General features: G+C 34.9%; 1 protein-coding gene across 9 annotated transcripts in view; it reads left to right on the forward strand.

Annotated features, from left to right (window-relative positions):
* Positions 1-295: 295 nt before the first annotated feature.
* LOC149072610 (embryonic polarity protein dorsal-like) overlaps positions 296-23261 on the forward strand; it is a 45920-nt gene continuing 22954 nt past the window's right edge. Inside the window, exons 1-3 of one of the 9 annotated variants that reach the window (XM_089247165.1) lie at positions 296-605; positions 20373-20439; positions 23168-23248. Coding sequence is in view for 2 of the 9 variants with exons in the window: in XM_089247161.1 (XP_089103287.1) it covers positions 20394-20439 (46 nt within the window). In the remaining 7 variants the exon portion in view is untranslated. Of the gene's footprint in view, positions 606-6714; positions 6795-20372; positions 20440-23167; positions 23249-23261 lie in introns of those variants that run through there. The other 8 variants (XM_089247169.1, XM_089247170.1, XM_089247161.1 and 5 more) reach the window with 8 other exon arrangements.

A 23261-nucleotide genomic window follows, 5' to 3' on the forward strand; every position in this document is an offset into this window, starting at 1 on the left:
TGTGTGTGTCCTTTTGTTTTTGAATTCTCTCTCTCTCAAAAAATAAACAAGTAAATAAAATAAAAGCAAATTCCTTCCTAAATCATTTAAATTAATTTTAAAAATTTCATTAAAAACAACAACAACAACTAAGAAAAGCAATTTTTCCAGACGACAGGGCAGGTAACTCAAACGATATTTATCAATAACGATGACGTCACGTCATTGTTAACTATAAATAAAAAGCGCGGGAACGATAGCAGCGCCCTCTCTTACGAGCGTAGAAAACTACGGTTTTTTTTTTAATACTAAAAACAGGTGGGTGTGGATAGCGAAAAAAGGACGACGTTCGTCATCAGTGACGAATCAACTTTGGTCCAATAGAATATTTGGCTCCTGGATGGTGGTTTGGTGTAGAAAGAAAACGATGGACGCTCGGAATTTTCTTGGAAAACGGGCCTCTATCTAAAATTAAATGTCTGACTCACTACTCCGCTTCAATCGTGTGTGTTGACCAGAGAGCTTTCGTTCGTTATCGGATCAGGGTTTATTTGTTATCAGTGCGAGATAGTTGCTCTCTTTTTTTTTTTCGGTTTCGGGATAAAGAACCTCTCATTTTGGTTTTGGTAAGTAACGGTCTTATCATGATATGTTTTGATATTTATTTTTCTTTTTCAACGCAAAATTGTACAACGCCAGCCTATGCTAATCAGGCTTCCTTTGGGATAGGATGCATAATAATTATTTATTATATGAGAAATATAAGAGGGAAATATAAAAATAATTAATCATTATTTTAAATCTTTATGATTAGAAATAATCAGTGTTATCGGTGTTTTTATTACGATTTTTAGTTTTTTTTGCTAGTGAGAAGCTTGTAAAATCAGTGGTGTGGTTATTTGATTATGAACTTCAAAATTTTTTGTTGACAACACTAAATGTGTAAAAATAATGATTATGTTTGATAATTATTATAAAATTTTGCATTAAATATCTAAAAAAAAGATAAAGCTCACTGTTATTAAATCAGATTAAAAATAATCAGTGTTATTGGTGTTTTTATTATAACTTTTTAGTCTTTTTACCAACTAGTAAAATTGAATAGTGTGGTTATTTTATTATGAGATTTAAACATTTCTGTTGACAGCTTCAAAGTTTTTGTGAACTAAATGTGTATAAATAATTAATTAAAATAAATGATAATTTCTATGATTGTATTTGATAATTATTCTAAAATTTTGCATTAAATATCTAAAAAAAGACAAACTCATTATTATTAAATCTTTTTGGTTCAAAAATGTGTTGTGAATGTTTTACAGCTTGTGGAATCAGTGATGTGGTTATTTTATAATGAACTTTACAAAATTTTTGCTGATAATACTAAATGTCTAAAAATAATTAATTAAAAAAATAAGTTTTATGATTATGTTTAATAATTATGCTAAAATTTCACATTAAATATTTGGAAAAAGACAAAACTCATTATTATTAAATTTTTATGATTAAAAATAATGGGGCAATTTCAATGGATGAAACTTTAAAAATTTTCATTGACAACACTATAATTTTATGTCAAACAAATGTTTGAAAATAATTAATTAAAAAAATAAATTATGTGATTATGTTTGATAATTTTCTAAATTTTTTTGCTAAATATTTTAAAAAATACAAAAACTATTTTTGCACATTTAACACATTTAGTGTTGTCAACAGAAAATTGTGCATGACTATAATGCTTGAATTTTTTGTTTTTATGCGATGTTATGAATGAAAATGTCAATTTTATTTCATCGTATTTGTGTGTGGAGTTTAATTATAGGTATTATAATCCAAATCAAAACTGTTTCTATGTATTTTTGTCCAGGGCTTGACAAATCCCAGGTGTCAGGTCACCATGGCGACTATAAAATTGGTATTGGTGCCTAAGATTTTCTATACATGATTACTAAATCAGTCTTTCATCGTGAAAAGGGGTCATTAAGTATCTGAAAAGCTGAAAAAACATTATTTAGGACTCTTTTTCTGGGAAGAAACTATGCTTGGCACCTATATCTGGCGCCTAAATTTTTCTTTACTGTCAAGTCCTGTTATTTACTGATCAGATTCATTGTCACAACTTGATCAAACATTGAAATATGTTTTTTAGTATCACATTTATGTATTTGGCAAGTTATCAAGTAAAATTACATATTATAATTGATCATAATATTTATATCCACACATTTGCTTATATGAATAGTTCACACTCAAAAAATTTTCTATTGATATCAGGTATAATAATACCATAATTAAAAATTTGAAGTTATATAATTAAGGCTGTCTTAATGCATGAGCCCAACCAGGTAATTGGGTGGATAGAGGGGCCCCAGAATTTTGAGAGTCTTGTAGGAGATGATGTTAATTGATGCTGTAGGGTCATCCCATATAATACATAAAACAACTTTTTTAAATTAAAATTAAGATATTAAAAAAATGTGTCGAGTGCGTGAACTTCTCTCTTTTTGTGTAGATATTCGTTCATATATTACGATGATTCTAATTGAATTCTTCGATGCATGAGTTTTAGTTTTCTCTAATCAAAAATTTACCACATTATTAATTTAAAATTTTCATTTGTGTCATAAGTTCATTTGTTTTCTATAACTACAACATAGGAAAATGAGTTTAAAAAATTTCCCGATATCAATTAATTAGAATAATTTATTATTGATTGATTTTAGCTTATCAGGTGATTGATGTATTAAAGGGTTGACAGTCAATATATCATCAAATTTTTTCATTATTTTATTAATTATAATCCTATTTATTTCATTAAAAACACAATTTTTTGAGTTGTTACACTTTTTCTTCATCTCTTTATAAGGCATTTATACAGTATTAAACATTTATAGAGAGCAATAGAGTTCTTATCTACATGTATAATTTCACTCAAACAAAAATATATTAGATTTAGCTATAAACGTGAATGAAAAAAAATATACCAAATAAATATCAAGGTTTATATAGCATTATGTTTTTCTCTATCTTTATTATCCTTATCTAAAAAGAATGGGGAAAAATGTTAGTTTGTAAATTTTTATCCATAATATTTGATAAATGTTATTAAAATAAAACAATAAAAATGCTATTCTAATCTTAATCTATAATGTAATTTCAAGAATTTTTCTTGTGATTAAGTTGATTTTTTTGCATGTGTTGATATTTCAATTACAATATATTAGGCTATAGTTTTTCTTAATCCTGAGTTGTAAAAACTTCTCTTTCCAAGTGTAAGTTTTTGTTTCTAATTATGATAACTGCTTTCTGTAAAGCAGGCATCTTCAACCTGTTGCTCGCGAGCACCACGGTGCTCCCTTAAGTACCAAGAGTGCTTGATACTCATGTGAGATTTCATGCTCACGAGCACTTGATCAAAGCTTCAATTAAACACCTTGTACAAATGGTATTAAAGGATTGAAACCATTCTGATTTCATGCATTCATATATCAAACTTGCCATAAGGGTGCTCTTTTTTTTTTATAATAGTCCTCTGCTGTAAAGCGTATTTTGGTTCATATGGGAAAACTTTTCAGTGCCCTAACTTTATATTAACTCTTCAATGCACTGTATAACTTATATTAGGAAAAAATCAGATTATTTTTTGTTCTATATTTTATAGATTTAGTTTTTACTAATATAGTAAATATTAAATTATAAAATGAAAATTTATGGAAGGGTTAATTATGTTTTATGATAAATTTTGATTTTTAATGCCTTTATTTTATATCAACCCTTCATGCATCATATGATTTATATTACTAAAAATTTAATTTCTAATCATAATTTTTTTTAAATTATAAAATGAAATTTTTTGCATTGAAAGGGTTGATTCAATGTGTTTTGTTATAAACACTATGCTTTTAATGCCTTAATTTTATATTAGTCCTTCAATGTATCATATAATTTGTATTTTAAAAAAAATTGAAAAATTATTTTATTGTTTTATTTTGTAAAAACTAATAATGAATATTTAAGTATAAAATAAAATTCATGCATCGAGAGTTAGAATTTGTCATGTTCTGTGATAAATTATGACTTTTAATGCCTTAATTTTCTATTAACACTTCGATGCATCATATAATTTATGTTGGTAAAAAACTTAATTGTCAAACGGGATAAATTTTAAATTATAAAATAAAATTTTATGCATCAAAGCAGGACCACAACTGGGGTGGGGAGTAACTGCCCAGTTTTAAGTGGGAATAAAGAACACAGTTATAAAATTATTGAATTTTAAGCATCAAAGGGTTGAATTCATAATGTAATGAATAAACATGCTTTTAATGCCTTAATTTTATATTAGCCCTTCAATGTATCATATAATTTGTATTAGAAAAAAAAAATTAAAAATTATTTTTTTATTGTAGTTTTGTAGAAATTTATAGTGTAATATTAGATGAAATTCACACACATCATTTTGTGATAAATTATCATTTTTTATTCCTTAATTTTATATTAATTCCTCAATGTATAATGTAGTTGATATTAATAAAAAATTTTAAATTATATTTTCTTGTTTATTTTACAAAAACTAATTGTAAATACTAAAATAAACATTCATGGAAGGGTTAAATTCAAGTTTTGTGATAAATTATGATTTTCAATGCCTTAATTTCATATCAGCTATTTAATGCATCATGTAATTGATAATACTAAAAATAATATTTAAATGACTTTCTTGTTTATTTTGCAGAATCTAATAGAAAATATTGAAATAAACATTTGTTGTATGGTTATATTGATCATGTTTTGTGATAAATTTTTTTTCAATTTATACTAACCCTTCAACTGGATCATATAATTGATAATACTAAAAAAATTCAAAATTATTTATGCTCATTATTATCATGTTTTAACTTTGTCTAATGGTAAAATTTGAATTGCAAAATAAGATTTCATGCATTGGAGGGTTAAATTTATCATGTTTTGCGGTAAAAATTAGGATAGACATAGTGGCTGGATCAAGAGAAAAGTCTTTTCCTGCGGTCTAGAGGTCTAGATGGTCTATGTAATACATTAATATTCTTTAGAGGGGTCAATCTTACTGCTGTGGCGAGTGGCGACCATCAGTCGAAGGGTGGCCACTTTCTCTTGTGTTGGGAAGTCGCGCCTCGTCTATGAGGCGTTCCAGCACCAAACAGTCTGGCACCAATTTTTTTTTTTTACTCCCGGCATGACGTGTTGCAAACTTTGAGGGTTTGGACCGGGGGGGGGGGGGTCGGTGGAGGTTGGAATAGATTATCGGCCCCACGACATGATTGGCACGTCGCACGCAAAAATAATAACAAAAATGAGAATGGCATCGTTTTTTAGGATCGGTCGAATCTTCGAAGGATCTGATATTATAATATTGTAGAAGAAAAAAAAAGAACCGCGGAATCGACGATGTTCCCCAGCGACATCAGGTTATCTAATAGAAAATATAATTAACATGTTATGAGTTGTATATACTCGATCGTGTATAGCGATGGGCGCTGTGTGGTGCTTTTTGTTTCAGACCCGTTTCCGATAGGAAGCCAAATCATTGATTTTTTTTTCTCTTCTCTGGGTGATGTGATATACAGATAGTTCCGCTAGGTTGAAAATCTGGCACTTTTGCGCAGTTTGTTTTGCGTTTTTTTACGTGAAAAACCACGTTATATACGGGGTGCGCAGTTGACAGCTCGCGCCGCGAATTACTGGCGAACCGTTGATCCTAGAGGAATACTTCCAATTAGAAGAAGTATCCAAATAACGTGTGGAATTCAGATAATTCATTCATATTGCAAGGGGTTGTATAGTTATTAAAATAAAACAAAAGTTACTTTTTATACGGACACCCAGTGCTCAAAAACCCAATTAGGAAGTTGTTGGGGGGGGGGGATAGTTTTTGAATTCAAATATCTCAGCGAATATCGCACTTACTTTTCTACGATTTCTCAATTCAGATACCTCAGCGAATATTGCCCTTAGAAACGTGGAATTTTTTTTCGTTGGCCTCAGGAGAGAGAGAGACATAGCAACAACTTCCCAGTGCCGTCTTACCGCACGGGCTCATCCGGGAGCCTCAAGAGAAGAAGGGCCTCATAAAAATGAAATCTGGTTGAAATTTTCGAGAGTAAGCATGTATACTTGCTAGGTAGGGCCGTACAACATTAACTTGGCCCGGAGGCTCATGATGCTATCAAGACGGTCCTGCAACTTCCTAATTGGGATTTTGAGCACGAATTGTCCATATGAAAAGTTATGTTTTTTTTATTCTAATAACTCCCTTGCAATATGAATGAATTACATGAGGTCCACACTCATTATTTGGATACTTTTTCTAATTGGAAGTTTCTAGAGTCAACGGTACGCCAGTAATTTGTTGTAACAGTGCGTGCTGTTACAACACCCCCTATAGATAAGATCTTGAAATATCTTAGATATTAGATATCTTATCTATGTATAGGGTGGTGGTGGCTGTGCGTGTGTGTTAGCTATGCACCGTGTATACAGGGTAGATAAAGTCCTGGGCATATTTTAAAAATTAAAAAAAATCAGCCAATTGACATGAAAACGTGCAGTTTACACAAAAATACTTATCATGGCCTACAGTTCCCCCCCCCCCCCGGATAAATTTGAATTAAAAAAAATTCACACAAAATTTCTCTCTTTCACTCACAGATGACGTTGTATGGCAATGATGACTGTTATGGCATGTGCCGTCTGGGCCCAACCGAGCACGGCTCGCGGACCTGAAGTGCAAAAAATGGCCTTAGGAAAATGAGACATGGTTAATATTTTCCAGAGAAAGGGTAAGAACATAGTGTGGCAAGTTTTCCGATTCTGCAAGTCGGTGCCGTTACGAATGGACTAGATGCTTGGTCAGCCGGGTCAATCTCGCATTTGGGCGCCCCCTTGTAATGTTGAAGAGGTTGAAGGAGGAAATTTGTGCCCCCTCTGGTCCGGCGCTGGGGCTCCAGGCCAACACCCACTAGAAAACAACTAGCAGAACTTAGCTGAAAATTCTCTAGTAGGTGTTGACCAGGCCCGCTGCTGTGCCGTCTTAATGCATGAGCCCGCGGGCTCAAGTGCATGAGGGGCCTCGTGATAATGAGATTTGATGCTATGACTTTCGAGAGAAAGCATAGACATTTATAAGCAGGTACTTTCGGCTAATTAGGGCCCCAGGATATCATTTTGCCCGTGGGGCCATGGTGCTGTTAAGACGGCCCCGCTGGTTGATTAAATACCTGAATTTCAGGTTTTGCAGTCCGTGGCGGCGCCGACTTGCGGAATCGAAAAACATGCTGTCAGTGCCGTCTCAACGATCGGGCCTACCCGGGCGTGGCCTCATGATAGTGGGATCTGGTTAAGATTTTCGATATTTAGCATGCAAATTGGATAGCAGGTATTTCTGGGCAGTTAGCACCTCAGAAAAATTATTCGGCCCGGGGGCTTAGGATGCTCTTAAGGATGCCAACTTATGTCAGGGGCGTCGTGGAAACTTGGCGATATTGATGTGTGCTTGTTCGATCTTTGAAGCTGTTCGTTGTTAAACTATTCTTGAGAGTCGCAGATATATGTTGACCAGGGCAAGGGAGCTGTGGGAAACAAACGTTTGAGAACCGCTGCCTCGAAGCATGCAATTGGTAGACATGCATTTCTAGCCAGGGGTAGGTGTTTAAAAAAAATCACTTTCTCCGGGGGCACACGATACTCATAAGACGACCCTGGCGGCCCCCTCGGTCTCCAAATTTTACCCTCGTTGACTTGTTCTTGTAGAGGATATGAGGGCCGCAGCTAGGGAAGGGCAGGGGTCTGTTGCCACGGGCATGAAAGGCGCCGGGGCGGGGCTTTGTTTTTTGTTTTTTAAAAATTAAAGGAAAGGGGCGAGAAAATGGACACTTGCTCCGGGCGGCAGAGCAAATGCTTTTTTCTAGTTGTGGCCCTGGGGATATATCAAAAACAAAGTTTATGCCACACATGTAACCAACATCAAGGAACTGAAGACAAGTTACGGAAGTGAATGGATTCTTCCGCAATCGATGTTAGCAGACTCGTTGGTCGAAATGGAATATCCTTGGATGTAGCCAGAGCTACGACGGACGCTCATATTGAAATATGTAGTTTCATGCAACGCAAATCGTAATAAAACATTAATTATGTGTTTGTGTTGCATTTCATGCAATATACGGCGGATTAAAGTCGGTCGAGGCCCCTTAAATTAAGAAGTAATGTGAAGTTTGTGTTTTTTGGGGCCCTTTAGAAGTCGGGGCACCTGGTGAGCTCGCCGTTAAATTCGCCTCTGATTTCACGTGTCACGTCGTTTTTTGTGATACAGCGCCATCTGTGAGTGCAAATTTTAACTGCCTTATTTAATTTAACCAAAAAAAGCAAAACAAAAACACATGTTTTATCTCAGGGACGTCATTTCAACTTTTTCCAGGGGGAGGGGGGCAAATGTTTTTAAGGCGGGTGCAAAGCACATGTATTCACACTTTATGTATATATATATATATATTTGTATATATGTACCATTTTTAGTGCATTTTCAAAAGCCAGGGGGTGTCAACGCCCCCCCTAAATGACGGGCCTGTGTTTTATCCATTTGCGTATTTCAGCGCATGAGCACTCTTTCACCCATTTAGATGTAGGCAAATTTACATGCATTCTCCTCCGAAATTTCAACGATATCTAATTTTGTAAGGCCCTCCTCTTCTCTTGAGGTCCCGGGCAGGGCCGTCGTGGGCCCCTGGGCCAATTGGTTTTTCTGAGGCCCTACCTGGAAAGTTCTCAAAAATTTCAATTAGTTCTCATTTTTGTGAGAGGCTCCTATTCTCTTCAGGCCACCGGGCCGTGCCCGGGTGGGATGGCACTGTTTGTAGCCTGTACCACCTAGTCTTCCACGCGTGCTCATTAACGGTCACCAGATGTTCCGGAAAAAATCAAGTTCAAAAATTAAATTTTTTTACCCTTTGAAAATTTTTACTCGCATTTTTTGGGACTAGCCGTCACTGGTTCATTCCATGGGCCTGGAACTAGTGGCGTCGAAGTCTGAGAGAGAGAGAGAGAGAGAGAGAGAGAGGTGTTCTAGCACCCACGTTATTTTGCAATATGGGCCCGAGTGCTCCCAGAATTAATATAGAAATTGAAATTCCCAATTAAATAAAAATTAGAATGAGTACCCACTTGTCTAAAGGCGCGTATACACTAGCGCGCAGATCTTGCAACGCACGACCTCTGCAGCGGTTCTAATCCGCTCGTGGGTACATGAACTTCCTTTGTGTTCCTTTCTTTCCTTTGTGTTCGTTGAAAAAACCGATTCCAGGTGAATCCGGTGAAAACAGTTCAAGAATCGTTCGCAACACCGTACAAATTACTGAACAACCAATTGCGAATGCTTTCATTGCATGATCCGCGCGCTAGTGTATACGCGCCTTTACACACTTCCGACACCTCTGCCAGAAATTAGAGGTAGATTTTCGGTTTTACTGCCCTCCTCCGATTTTAGACATTCCTAATCTGGAGGCGCGGTAGCCCAGGTCGATAAGATGCTCGTCTAAAGTACCACAGGATGTTTAGAGGTTTCGCGAGTTCGATGCCCGGTTCGTCCTTGTCAGAAAAATTTCCTGACACAAAGGAACTAAGTGTTTTGAAAAAATTGTTACCTCAGGGAGTTCCCCATCGAGGGGTTAGCGCACCAACCTCTCGATGAATATAAAACAAGCCTGCCGTTCGGATTCGGCAATAAATTATAGGTCCCGGTCTAATTAGCGTTCGTGTGCAGAAAATTACCGTGGTGCGACAAAAATGACCTAATTTGGCTTAACACAAAGCCAGGTGTACCTGGCACGCGCCCTGGACTCCGACTTCTGGAGAGAGCCCGAAAACTTCAGTTTTACTCTTTTTTTTTTCTAATTTAAGGGGCTCAATATTTTCTTCTGCGCCCGGAGTCTGAACCGACCTTAATCAGGAAGCACCAAAATTAAAGCTTGGCCCGGGTGATCAAGTGTCTGATTGCGTCCGCCATTTGTTCGTGTATCGTTAGACGTCGCGAACAGCCAGCTCCCAGAGGCGGATTTAACGGCGTGTGTGCCCAGGGCCCCGCAAAACCCCAATTGTTCACTTTTCTAATTTAAGGGGCCCAATATTTTCTTCTGCGCCCGGGCCTCTATCGACCTTTATCCACCTCTGCCAGCACCACGGTCCTGATCACTTCACGATGTCTGACGCGGAGTGATCAGCACACTGGTGGTGGGCTAATGTCAGCTTTCCCAACATCAGCTAGTCGCTGAGTACAAAAATGTCTTTCTACAGCGAGCAGTAGCATTGAACTACTCAGAAAGATATTTAGTCAGTTTCTAGTTTCTAACTTTCGATTTTGAAAACAGGTGGCAGCACTTGAACATTCCCGCTGGTGGCACAGTGGTTGTCGCTGAAGTTCGTTTACCGTTGTTTTTCAACTTCGATGCTCGAATACGAGGCAGTCTAACATTCAAGAAATCACACAATATTTACAAAAAAAATAAATAAAAATAAACACAACAACTTAGGCTCAGTTACTTTCACTTCCAGTTCAATGGGAGAGATAAATGGTAGTACTTCACTAAAATGCAATACACATATGTATATATGAGGTCATAAATTTGTTTGTGCGACACATATACACACGCACAACACATTCTGGCGTGCAATAAGTCGTTAGAAATTTCACAAAGAAATGTTTATTCCCAGCTGAATGTATATGGTTTGATAATCAATTTTTTGTTTTTTTAAACTCAGGGCTCCCACTCGTCCTACTTTTCCTACTTTTGTCCTACTTTCTCGGTTTTGTCCTACTTTCTAGTTTTTGTCCTACTTTTCCTACTTTTTTACCAAATTCTATTGACAAAATTTGTGTAATTGATTTTAATTGAGCAGGAAATTATTGATATATTTCCAAATATTACAAATGTTGGAGAATGCAATTAATGATTCTGCCAAAGCAGAAATTGTATAATTTTTAAGGTAATTTGGAAAGGGGGGTGGGGGTGTATGTGGACCATTTGATTGATAAATTTTTCATTTGCTTAGTTTGAGGGTTCAAGTATAGTAGTCATTAAAAACTTCTGTCTGGATGGAAAAATAATTTTGTATTTATTACTTCATGGTCTTGGACAGTAACTTTCATCATTCAAAATTATGGTGCAAATAGGTGAAACAACAGTTTGCATTTCAAAGCAGTTGCATACATAGGCCTATTCTAGGTTTGGTGATTCTGATGCTACCCAATAGCATTCAGTTGTCTTCTGTATTTTTAAGGCATGAAGAGGCATAAACAATATTTACAATGCTCAGCAAAGAGCTAGAAATGGAAGTGCTTCATTTGTCAAAAATTATTACACTGGCATTGAACAGTAAAATGTGAACAAAACAGTAAAATTTAAAAAATGATGAACAACACAGTAAAACTATCTGGTTCACCTTGCCTTATTTACGTCGGATCTTGTAATTTACACATTTTGCATTGTGCTTTTGAAAGTGGTCTCGAAGGTGCGTCATTCTTAAAAAACTTACGTTTTCGAAATTTGCTGTGCCTTGTCGAAAAGAGTTGACAAGTTCTTCACTTTGGAAGACTCCAAAAAAAAAAAGTAATATATATGAGGAGAGACAGCAAAGAATTATCTGTGGCTGCTAGTGCACTGTTTTGGCCGAAAATTGGTTTTGCAACCAAGCCATTTGTCATTTTGTTTTGGCTTGACTGAAATAGTGCTGGGGAAAAAAAAGTTAATTAAATTTTTTTTTTTTTTAATTATTTAAATTTTTTTTTTATGAATTTTTTTCCATTATGCTATGATTATGTTGTCTAAGGGGGTTACCCTCCCCCATCCTACTTTTTAGTCCTGCGTTTTACTACTTTTTCTAATTTTTTGAGTGGGAGCCCTGTAAACTAATAACATGCATTACACCAGGAGATCTTAACCTTTTATGTTCCATGGATTAGGGTTACGAGACATCCTCACATTTTTAGGTTTCCGAAATTATTTTCTTTTTCTGGGAAAAAATTTTCTTTTCACTCTGAAACATATTCACACACAATGTACTTTGTTGACATGAGTGTTTGTGTGTGTTTTTCCCCCACATTTTTACACGCTTTGATCGATTGCTGTCAAAATTTCCAGAATACAAGAACCCAAGTTGCCTCCAAGCAGGGCAGATGCTATCTAACTACGGCAGAGATTGCTCCAGGATAATATGGAAAACTAATTCAAAAACAGCTCGGAAGAAGAAAACCACGACATCCATTTTGAGAATACCATTTTTTGCTCGCCATCTAATATGCCATGTACAGTACTGAGGTTGGGACATGTGAAGGGAGGGGGTGTTATTTCTTCCATTCAGAAATAAAGAAAATTAGGATGCAAAAAACACTCAATGCTAGGGCTACCAGACATCCTCTTTTTTGTCATTTCAAGTATTTTAAGTTTTAGAAAATTCACTCTCTTTTGTCCTTCTTCTCATGTTTCCATAATAATTATTTTTTCTGGTAAATTTTTTTTTACTCTGAAACATACAACTTTTCATTGACATTAGTGTGTTTTTTTTCCACACATGTTTACACGCTTTGGAAACGGTTTGCAGGGTTAGCATCGCTAGGTCACTGGAATTTTTTTAAGACAGGAAAAATAGCCAATAGGTGGCACTGATGAACACAAGTTAAAGAAAAGATATGCAAATAACAAACAAAATGCCTAGAAATTGTTTATTACAGCAGTATGTGTTCCACATAACCACCACCACAGGGGATAACACATTGCAGGTGAGTCACAAATCCAGCAACAGCAGAGTGCAACAGGTCCACATACATGGTTTACAATGGTGAACTGGTTGTGGATTAGGAGCGCAAGTTTTTATAACCGCCTCTCTCTGATTAACATATTTCCACCGAAGTCGCTCATACCAGCGCCACATATTGGCTGTTTTATTTCGGAGTTGTTTTTTTCTTGTCTTAAAAAAATTCCTGTGCCCTAGTGAACAGTTTTTTATTTCAGAACAGTTTTTTTTTTTTCCGAGTTATGTTTTTTTCTTGTCTTAAAAAAATCTGTGACCTAGCGATGCTAAACCTGTAAACCGGTTTTTATTTCTGTTATTTTTCTTATTTTTATTCATTTTTAGAGTTTCTACAGACTTTTGCCCACCTTGCATATCTCTTCATTGAAATGGGTGTTTGAGTGTGTCCCCCCCCCCCCACATGTTTACATGCTTTGACCGATCGCTGTCGAAATTCGTAGAATACAAGAATCCAATTTGCCTCCAAGCAGGCCAAATGCTGTTCTAATGCAAACAACATTTAACGCTGATTGCTATTCCTTTGGCAAAAAAGCAATGCTCCCAAAAGAAGAAAACATTCTGAGGGTAGAGAAAGAGAACCTCTCGCCATGCTTCAGGCAAAGTAATAAAGCTGACCTGATGGTGGGAACAATTATTCATTATAAGCGAGAGGAGATCTCCTCTCGCTTATAATGAATGATCTCTCGAGGGATCATTGTTTTTTTTTTTCTTCGCTTAAACTCATAGTGTCTAGCACTGTCAAAATGTTACAATATTTCAATTCCAAGACTATTTCAAGCTATTCATCCTACTCCTTTTTCCACTTGGTTGAAAATTCTCACATTCTCTTTTTTTTTATTTGGTCAGTATAGTAGCACCATCTGTTGTGTGAATTGGGAAAAGTGATGTTACTGAGGGCACACGTGCAGGCGCCCTCTTTTCTCAGTTTTCGAATCTGGTAACCCTAGTTTCATCTCTTCCAGAAACAAAAAAAAACCACTCAATGCTGACTCTTAGGGGCGCCATCTGTTCTGGAAATTGGGAAATGTGACGTTAAAAAGGGTGCTTGGGTGGGCATCCTCCTTTTTCAGTTTTCAAATCTGGTAACCCTACATAGACCCATTGTGCCAACAAAATGAAGGCAGTAGCAGGGCTGTCTTAACAGCATCATGAGCCTACCCCTCTGGCAAAGTGATGTTCTAAGACCCCCTACTTGGGTGGAAGTACTATCTATCAATTTACATGTTGCTCATCCAATGAATCAACATAGGCTTGAGATGTTTGATATACTGTATATGTCATGTGTGTCTTTTCCTTATCTTAACCCTTTAAGCAGCTTTATACATTTCACTGATCCACCACTGTGGAAATAACCAAACCCTCTGTAAAATTTCATATCTTTTATACAAATACAAGGCCACAACAGGCAAAATGCCCAACAAGGTGGCTGAGAAAAAGGTGGCCATTATGAATATGTATGTCATATATTTCTAAAATATAGCAACCCCCAATTAAAAATGTAATCATAAAAACTAAAGATTACATATACATGATAAAATATAATACAATGCCCATAAAAAATATTTATGGTTGTCTTATTCTAAGTATGCGGATAGCTTCTCCATTTACCCCAACATGTTTATCATATTTCTTTTTAAACATGTCAATTGTGCTAGAATTTACTCCCCCCCCCCACCCCACGGGTAAGCTATTTCATTTATTGACAACCCCATCAGAGAAACATTCCCTGCGAAACCACAACTTTGAAGAAGACTTTTTCCCGATTTTGTGCAGTTGATAGTGCTTCCAACCCATAACTCAGAGCAGAGGTGCTGACATGAAGAAAATATAGGAGTGGGGGCCAGAAGTTGCTGGTCGTTTCGTGTATACGGGACTTAAGCGCTTACTCAAGAGAGAGAACATGGATTTTTTATTGTTTTTTTCAGAAATTATTGGAGGGCTCGGCAGCCTCACAAAATTTATTGGGGGGGGGGGGGAGTTCAAAGGGTTTCAGCACCTATGACTCAAAGTATTTCTCTTCCTTGGTTTATTGTTCTCAACCTCTATTATTTATACTGCATGCATTCCTATGCTACCCAAAGGAGAAAAAGGGTATATTTCAAACACGTCTCGTTTTTTTTAAAGTGAGCAATAGCTGACTCCTCCCACTGGCTGTTGAACAACAGGTTGGGGTGGAAAACACGCTTGAAGATGAAGCCAACAATAAAAACTCTCTGGGCTTGTGCTGTTGCCAAAATAAGAGGGTTTTAATACTGGGACAGGCATTTTGGTCCACCTAGGACCAGTAACTGTCAAAATGACCAGAGGTTGATTTTCACTATAAAATCTTGATTTTCATAAGTTTTATCCATGTTTAAATGTAGATATGAGTGTAGGTAAGCAATAAAATATAGAAAGAGTTTTCAAAATAAGTTGTATTTTTAACCTCTTCACTCCAGATGCACACACGTGTACCTATTTTTCAACAGTTTTTAATTATTCTTTTTTTCAGGTATGCATAAAGGTATCTAATTAAATAAATAATTTATCAATTAAGTTAATTATTTTTTCCAATTTTAATTTTTTTAAAGACCATTTTGATGTACAATGAACACAAATCAATTGGAAAAAAATTTTAATGGTCAATTTTGGCTCAGGTTTGAAGAGTATAAATACCTACTCAAAAGTTCCTTCTTGCATAACTGATAAAAAATATTTACATTCAAAACATTTTAATTGCAATCGTATTTGCACACATGACACTCTTTCTACACTTTTAATAACTTCATTACATTCATAACACATTTTCTGCATACAGATGTTTTATGCATTGAAAATTTATCGTTTGTTCTGTTATTGCAAAGTGGGACCTGACATCACTGTTTTTTTCCCTAGTATAGTAGCACCTTGTTATTATTAACAAAATTTTGATTCCCAAACAAATAAGGGTCTCTAAGCTTTTTAGCTAATTTCAACCAGGATGCAATTATATAACTTACCCAGTTTATTTTTTCCCTACAAATCTGAAGCAATCTAGCATTTATTGAGGCTATGTCAAATGTTGTGGAAAATGCACCCTGGCAAATGAATGATATGCGCACAGAATGCTTTCCAGCTATCTGATCAACAATATACATTGTTTGGTTGTGTAACACTTGGAAAATATATATTTCAATGCATTGAACGTTTTAATAGAAAATTATTTTTCTTTTTCTTACCCGTGAAACACAAAGCGCAACTTCTTTATGCATAAACATGTCAAATGGTGAAATTTCTTTTCAATCTTTTATTATTATATCTATCAAAGTAGTATTATTCTACTTCTATATTTCAGCAAGTATTGATGAAGAAAAACAATCATAGTGTGCTGGAATTTCAAATTGCTTTTAGATAAGATTCAATGATTTTCATCACTACATTTTTGGCCATTTTAGTATTTTTATTCAAAATATGTGTGATTACCTGCATTTGGTTTTTCGCTTTAGAAACCAACAAAAACTTATTTACTTACATATTAAAATAGTCAAAAATTTGTTGTCAAATAGGTCTTTTTTTAACCTGATAGATATGTTAAATAACAAAAAATAACTTACTTTTATGCAGATTTAAGTGTTTCATATTTCTAATTATCGTATAGTTACTGAATAATAAAATATCTATGTTGATATTTAAAATTTTCTGATCTGCTCAGAATTTTATTCCATATTGAAAGTTCTCGAGCAGCATCTGTTAATGCACTAATTACACTCATTTATTACTACCTAAAAATTTTATTGGCTTAGGTTGTATAAATACAGAGTTTCAAAGAGTATTTTCAATCAAAGCAGAGCTGGCTGCACTTGATATCCAAAGCATTGTTTTGCACGTTTAGATACATCTTCAATTGGAAAACCATTGCATTATAAATGATAGTAAATATACCATATAATAGTCAAACTTAGTCATTCTTACTATTGTGCTTAGGATAAGTTATAGGAGTTTTTTAAACATCATAATGGTCCAAAAATTTAGTATTTTGATTACTAGATACATTCTCATGTTACGCACAATAAAGGTATTGTTTCAAGTATCTGTGATTATTTAGATCAGTTTCCCAAACTTTTTGTTCCATCGCCCCCTTCTTCAGAAAATGTTTCTCTCATCGCCTCCAACTCAAGCAAACCCATAGGATCTTGTGTTATACTTGTAGCTTCTTTCGCCCCCCTGGACTATTCCATTGCCCACCAGGGGGGTGATATTGTCCACTTTGGGTAACACTGATCTAGATAATTTAATAATAACAAAAATCAATGTTATATTTTGGCGTAAAAGACTGATATGCTATGAAAAGAGTACAGCAGATGGCTTATATTAATACACATATATAAGCAGTTGAAGAAATTTTGGAAGGTTGAAAATCTTATCTTGAATTGAAGAATATCAAATCATTTCATAGTTTTTCCCTTCAGCATTTCTGCTATGCTCTATTCAAATTGTATATTTTACAAGAAAAAATACACATCTTGTCCAAAATAATTCTGTAGACAGCAGAATATTATTTTACAATCATATTAAGTATTTATTATTTGTATAATGTAGTCATTTTAAACATTACATGCAATAATGTATTTTTAATGGGAATTTTTAAATTTAAAATCAATATTTAAGGGTTTTCACAGTTTTTGACAAAAGTTTTTTGACGTGACAGTTTAAACCACGGTTTGAACCATCAAAACTACCATGCATCAAAAACCTGCCAACCCTGCTGAAAATGTCTTATTTTTTGCTGAATATGCTAAAACAAAAAAACACGTGCAAGATATTGTTTTAATTATTTTTTAATCAATATTGCTGTTTTAATCTGAGCAAAAACTATTCAGTATATTATACTTTCTTAGTAGCAAATATCTTATATAAATGGTTTTCTGAAAGTTTAATTTAAAAAGGAATACCTCTTCAAATCTCTACACTTGTTTATTGATAAAGCTACAGAATCAACAGTGGTGGCTTCATGAGATTTGACTACAATTTTAATTGCTTTTTATGTGTTTTTAGCACCCCTTGGTAGTATATCACTCTTCTAAATGACAATATATTTAGGAAAATGAATTATTATTCAGAAGAGATTTTTGATTTAGCGGACCACTCATGATGGCTGCAGACCAGTAGATTCCCGTATTCACTGGTCCATGGGGCAAGTGACTTTTAATTTTTTCAATTCTAACGCTGCCTATATAACTTTACCAGTCAAATTGAATGGTGATGGTCCTTCTAATTATAACTAAAAATATCCCATCTTTTTTTAATTTATGAAAGTTGGACAGCATAATATTTAAGCATTTTTAGGAAAAGTCATGAAATTTCAACATTCTAAACAATCTGGTTCATCATCAAAATTGAGCGAGAAGATTGAAAACAGTCAAAATCACCAGTGTGGTCCTTCTAGTGTTAATCTCGTAATGACAGAAATTTAAAAGAATCAAGCTAGGTGAGCTATCTCATAATTGCAGAAATATAAAACATTAAATTAGGCAAGAGATCTTGTAATTCCAGAAATATAAAGTATCAAGTGAGACACATTTTTATTGCTGCTGAGAGGATTAATGATTTGGTCAACGAAAATATGACAAAATGTTGAAGTGATTATAAGAATTGCCATTTTCAACTTCCGGAGTCTCTGGAGTTTATTTAAACACTGGAGTGCTGTCCATCCTAGATGCACTTTTGAATTGCATTCTATGCTTAATGGGTATGTTTGTACTCCAGGCACACACACACACAGGGCCATCTTAACACATTCACATTGGGCTATTTTTCCTAAAACTCTTATACAAGTTTTATACTTAATATTATTAATAATTATTATACACACTGTCCCAAATTGTTTGCACAGCAGATATCTCTGTAACCATTGACTTTCGAAACATACTTTCAGTTACAAAAAATTTTCAAATGACGTGCAGTTACTTAAAACCGCAAAATTTGTTTGAGGGGTCATATACATGAGAAAATAAAGAAATTTACTTTTTATACAGTCCCCATGTGTGCTCAAAAACTGAATTAGAAAGTTGTTGCCCTGTTTCTTGTGTGTGTGTGAGGGAGGGGGAGAGAGAGAGTTGTTTTTTGTTGGCTTTAGAAGAGACAGGGCAACAACTCTCTCTCTCTCCCCCTTCCTCACACACACACAAGAAACAGGGCAATAACTTTCTAATTCAGTTTTTGAGCACATGGGGACTGCATAAAAAGTAAATTTCTTTATTTTTTCATGTATATGACCCCTCAGACAAATTTTGTGGTTTTAAGTAACTCAATGCCATTTGAAAACTTTTTGTAATCGAAAGTATGCTTTGAAAGTCATTTGATCATTCTTGTAGCACCACAGTCATTTTCTGCACACGAGGGCTAATTAGACCATGACCTACAATTTATTGCCGATTCCGAACGGCAGCCTTTTTTTTATACTCAAGAGGTTGGTGCACTAACCCTCGGTGTGGGACTCCCTGCGGTAGAAATTTTTTTCTGTGGTCATGTCACCATTTTTGTTGAACCCCTGTGTCAGGAGTTTCGAAAGTCAATGGTTACAGAGATATCCGCTGTGCAAACAGTTTGAGACAGCCTGTATTATATCAATAATAATATTATTAAGGAAACATTTTATTTTCTGGATATTCTCCTGAGGTGAACTCTGAAAGAAAAGTCATCTTGTCTCCACCGGGACTCGAACCCAGGCCCTCTTGTATACCGGGCAAGTTTCAGGCCGTGTATGCTGGAGATAAAATGTTTCCTTGATATCTTGAGCTGAGAAAAAGCCATCTATCTCTCTAATAATAATAATATCATTACTACTTAATATCTCATCAATGAGATAGAAGAAGAAGTGATGTGAAGACATTTAAAAATATGTGTAAAACAAGAATTTTTTTGTTTCCAGATGCGAATGTATTGAAGCTTGGACGCACTTGAGCACGGTCTGAAGGTCTCATGATAATTAGATTTGGTACAATGATTTTCGAGAGTGTGTATGTGAATTATAGCCAGGCCCTTTTAGTTAGGGGGGCTGGTGCTGTTAAGACATAGGCAGAGCTAGACATAAAAGGCTGGGGGCATGATGACAATGATGCCAACTCATACATGCGCATATATATTAGATCAGTTGGCTGTGTCATTGATGTTGGGGGGGGGGGGGCATCAGTGTATCTCCGCGTTAAGACAACCCTGACCCCACACACACACACACACGGGGTAGCATCAGATTATTAAACTCATCAATGTTTTTATCATGTGTTCTTCATACTTTTGTTTGAAGTGTTAAGATGATTTAGGTTTATTGATAATTTTCATCGTTTTTTTTAACAGGGAATCATAAACTATATAATTTTCTTATATAATAACACATATCAGCATGCAGCATTATTGACGCTTTTAAAAACTGTGCTAAGTAAAACACTTGCTACGCTTTCTTGCTGCTCATATGGAAATATTGGTATATTGCGCATAGCTTTTTTTCAATATTTTCATGTTTGCCAGATTTTTCACTCCTTTTGTCTGTTGCTCATATTTGATTGCAGTAACATAAACGTTCTAATTCCTTTCCATTCTAGTAATGTTGCTATATTCTTAATATGTTGCATTCATGGCCCACTGACTCTTACAACATTTCTGACATTGGTAAGTGTTTCTCAGTTTTCCTCCAGAACTTCTCTCAACATCCTTTGCATTTTTTCGGAACTACTTTGCACTAAGTTTTTCTGACTAACAAAACTCAAAAGAACATTTTAAATTAAGGAATAAATACTGTCAAACCCAACTATAGTGAACATCAATTATTTGGTCCAGTTACATCTGGTAATTGGCTGCATCCAATCTGATAGAAAAAAAATGTGTTATCATCTCAGACAAATAAAACTATTAGCATAGACCACATGCCAAAAAAAGTCAATGCAGTAAAACTGTTTTTTTTCTAGTCCTCTTTGAAAACTGGTTCTTTTCTTATAAAATAATGTTCCTTAATTGATGTGATTGTATTATGTTATTATAATATATATGTACAGTAATTTATATTATGCAGGTTCCTATTGTCTCTGTAGAATACATCTCATTATTTCTGATTGTAATTTATTTGCCTCATTTTTAAATAATAGTATTCGCATAGTGTAATATAGTGTGATAAGAAATTTAAAAAAAAAATTAGGGTTAGTTAAAAAAAAGTTATATCTGGGATTTTTATTCGTTAAATGGGGGGTGGGTGGGTCTGACCTTTATTTTCGTCAGAAGTTTACAAAAAAAAATTGTTAAATCGAGGAATTTTTTGAATCAGAGTTCATTATATCGTGATCCAACTGTACACTAACAGCACTTTTCAGCATGCACCACTGTGTTAGAAATTCCTCAGAAAGAACATTTACAAGGTGCATGGATGTAGTTAAGTTTTAGTTTTTGCATATTATTATCTCTTACATGCTACCTAAATCCTACAGTAGGGCCTTGGAGCTGGGATCTTTTTCGAGTCCCTGAAAGTGAATATACAGTGTGAAAAAAACAAACATTTTTAAGGATTGCCCCAGGTTGGAGCTCTGTCAGTGCCATCCACGTGGGACCACGATCTCTTAGTTTGCAGTTTTGATTAATGGATCAAGCATTTCTGATCTCTGAAAAAGCTATGTCCTTTAAGAGGTGATCTTGTGGTCGAGTGGTCATAGTGACAAACTCGCGCCGAGAGGTCCCGGGTTCGAACCCCACTGTCGCCACAGTGGTGGTCGGCTGAAGTTGGTTTTCTGTGGTTCTCAACTTCAAGGCGCGAATGCGAGCCGATCTCCCCTTTAAAAAGTCTCGCCACAGAGAGCAACAGACCTACAACCAGTACAAATGTAATTCAATCATAACACATCACTCACTTCACTTCTGAAATATAGATGGCAGCACTGAAAAATCAAACACAACACTACGTACGCATTCAGACTGTTAGGTACACACACAGTTACACTTCCTGCACAACTCACTAGGTAGTAAATCGCCCATAGGGGGCCGTTCAAGTATTACGTCATCATCGATTGGGGGGGGAGGGTTTCCAATTTGCTGACTTTTGATGACAAGGGGGGGGGTTTGGATAATGCTTATGTCATCAACCACCCTTTATGAAAATATGAGTTGAATTCAGAGGAGCAGAGCTGATGACGAAATTTTGCTGACAAGGGGGGTCAAAAATGGCTAAAAATTTGCTTACATAATACTTGAACGGCCTCTAGGTGGTGATAGACCTGAGTAGTGCTCGGTTTGAAAGAAATAAAGAAAGAAGACCTTTATATCATATTTTCCCTAAAATATGAGAAAATTTTAAGGTTTAAGGTGTATGTAAAATCATACGATTAAATTCACTTTATTTTTTGCATACTAATTTATCCTGAAAAAAAAATCATGATTAAATCCAAATTAAGTTTACTTGTGTCTTGGAAATAATATCTATCTTCCATGAACTTTGCTTTTAAGAGTAAAATTGCTGTAAAATGAGTGGTAGAAAGATACTGTGACAGTATCTAAGCAGTAATTTAAAAGTGTTCATATTCATAAACATGGATGGGCTAATCATTTCTTTTGATGAAACAATGTATCATCACAATGTTCAAAAGTGTTTAACACATGACTGTCATTTGTGTAGAACTTAGGGAACACTGTCTTTTTTAGGTAGTGGATTGCAGTCACAAGGCAATTTAAATTTTATAAAGTCATGGGAAAGTACCAAGTAATAATAAGAAAAAAATCAATTTTTCCTAAATTTTGGTCCCACACACACACAATCAACTAATATTTATATTTATTTGTATGCAAAATTGTACCTGCGACTTATTCATTTACCATAGGTCCCACCTATTGCCTAACTTCAGGGTGTTACTGTATTAGATTTTCATATTTGTCAGGTTTACTACAACTACATAAAATAGCATGATGTGTATAAGAAATATTAATGGGACAAAAGTTTTTTTTTTTTATAATCTGGGTTTACTATAGTGAGGTTTGACTGTGTATGTTCTTGGTGAGATGGAAAGTTAAAAAAAAAATGTAAGTGGAAGGGGCTATTACAGTATATGATTTGAAATGTACAAATGATGTATCAATATAATCCATTATTATGCTGTTTACAGTTACAAATATTCGAAATTAATTGTTTAACATCATAATTGTATGCATGCTATGATATGAATGCATATCATCTGAAAGGAATGTTGAGAGGAATGAGAAATTACAAGTTTACTCTAAAAAAATACTATGGGTATGATTAAGTATTATCCATAAATTTATTTTAATAATTTGTGTGTAATTTTTTTTACAAAAGTGTCAAAAATTCAATTTTCTTAATTAAGCATATGATTTTTATGATACATGATATGGTATATTCTAGCTTATGCTATGTCTTTTACGAGTACAGCGGTGGAAAAAACTATAAGGCCAGATGAAAAATTGTGATAAAGAAAGAATACAAGTAATTATTTTCG

The sequence above is a fragment of the Pholcus phalangioides genome, unplaced genomic scaffold (genome assembly GCF_987345545.1).
Source record: "Pholcus phalangioides strain wild (caught in Gottingen) unplaced genomic scaffold, Ppha-v1.0 ptg000017l_1, whole genome shotgun sequence".
NCBI lineage: Eukaryota > Metazoa > Arthropoda > Arachnida > Araneae > Pholcidae > Pholcus > Pholcus phalangioides.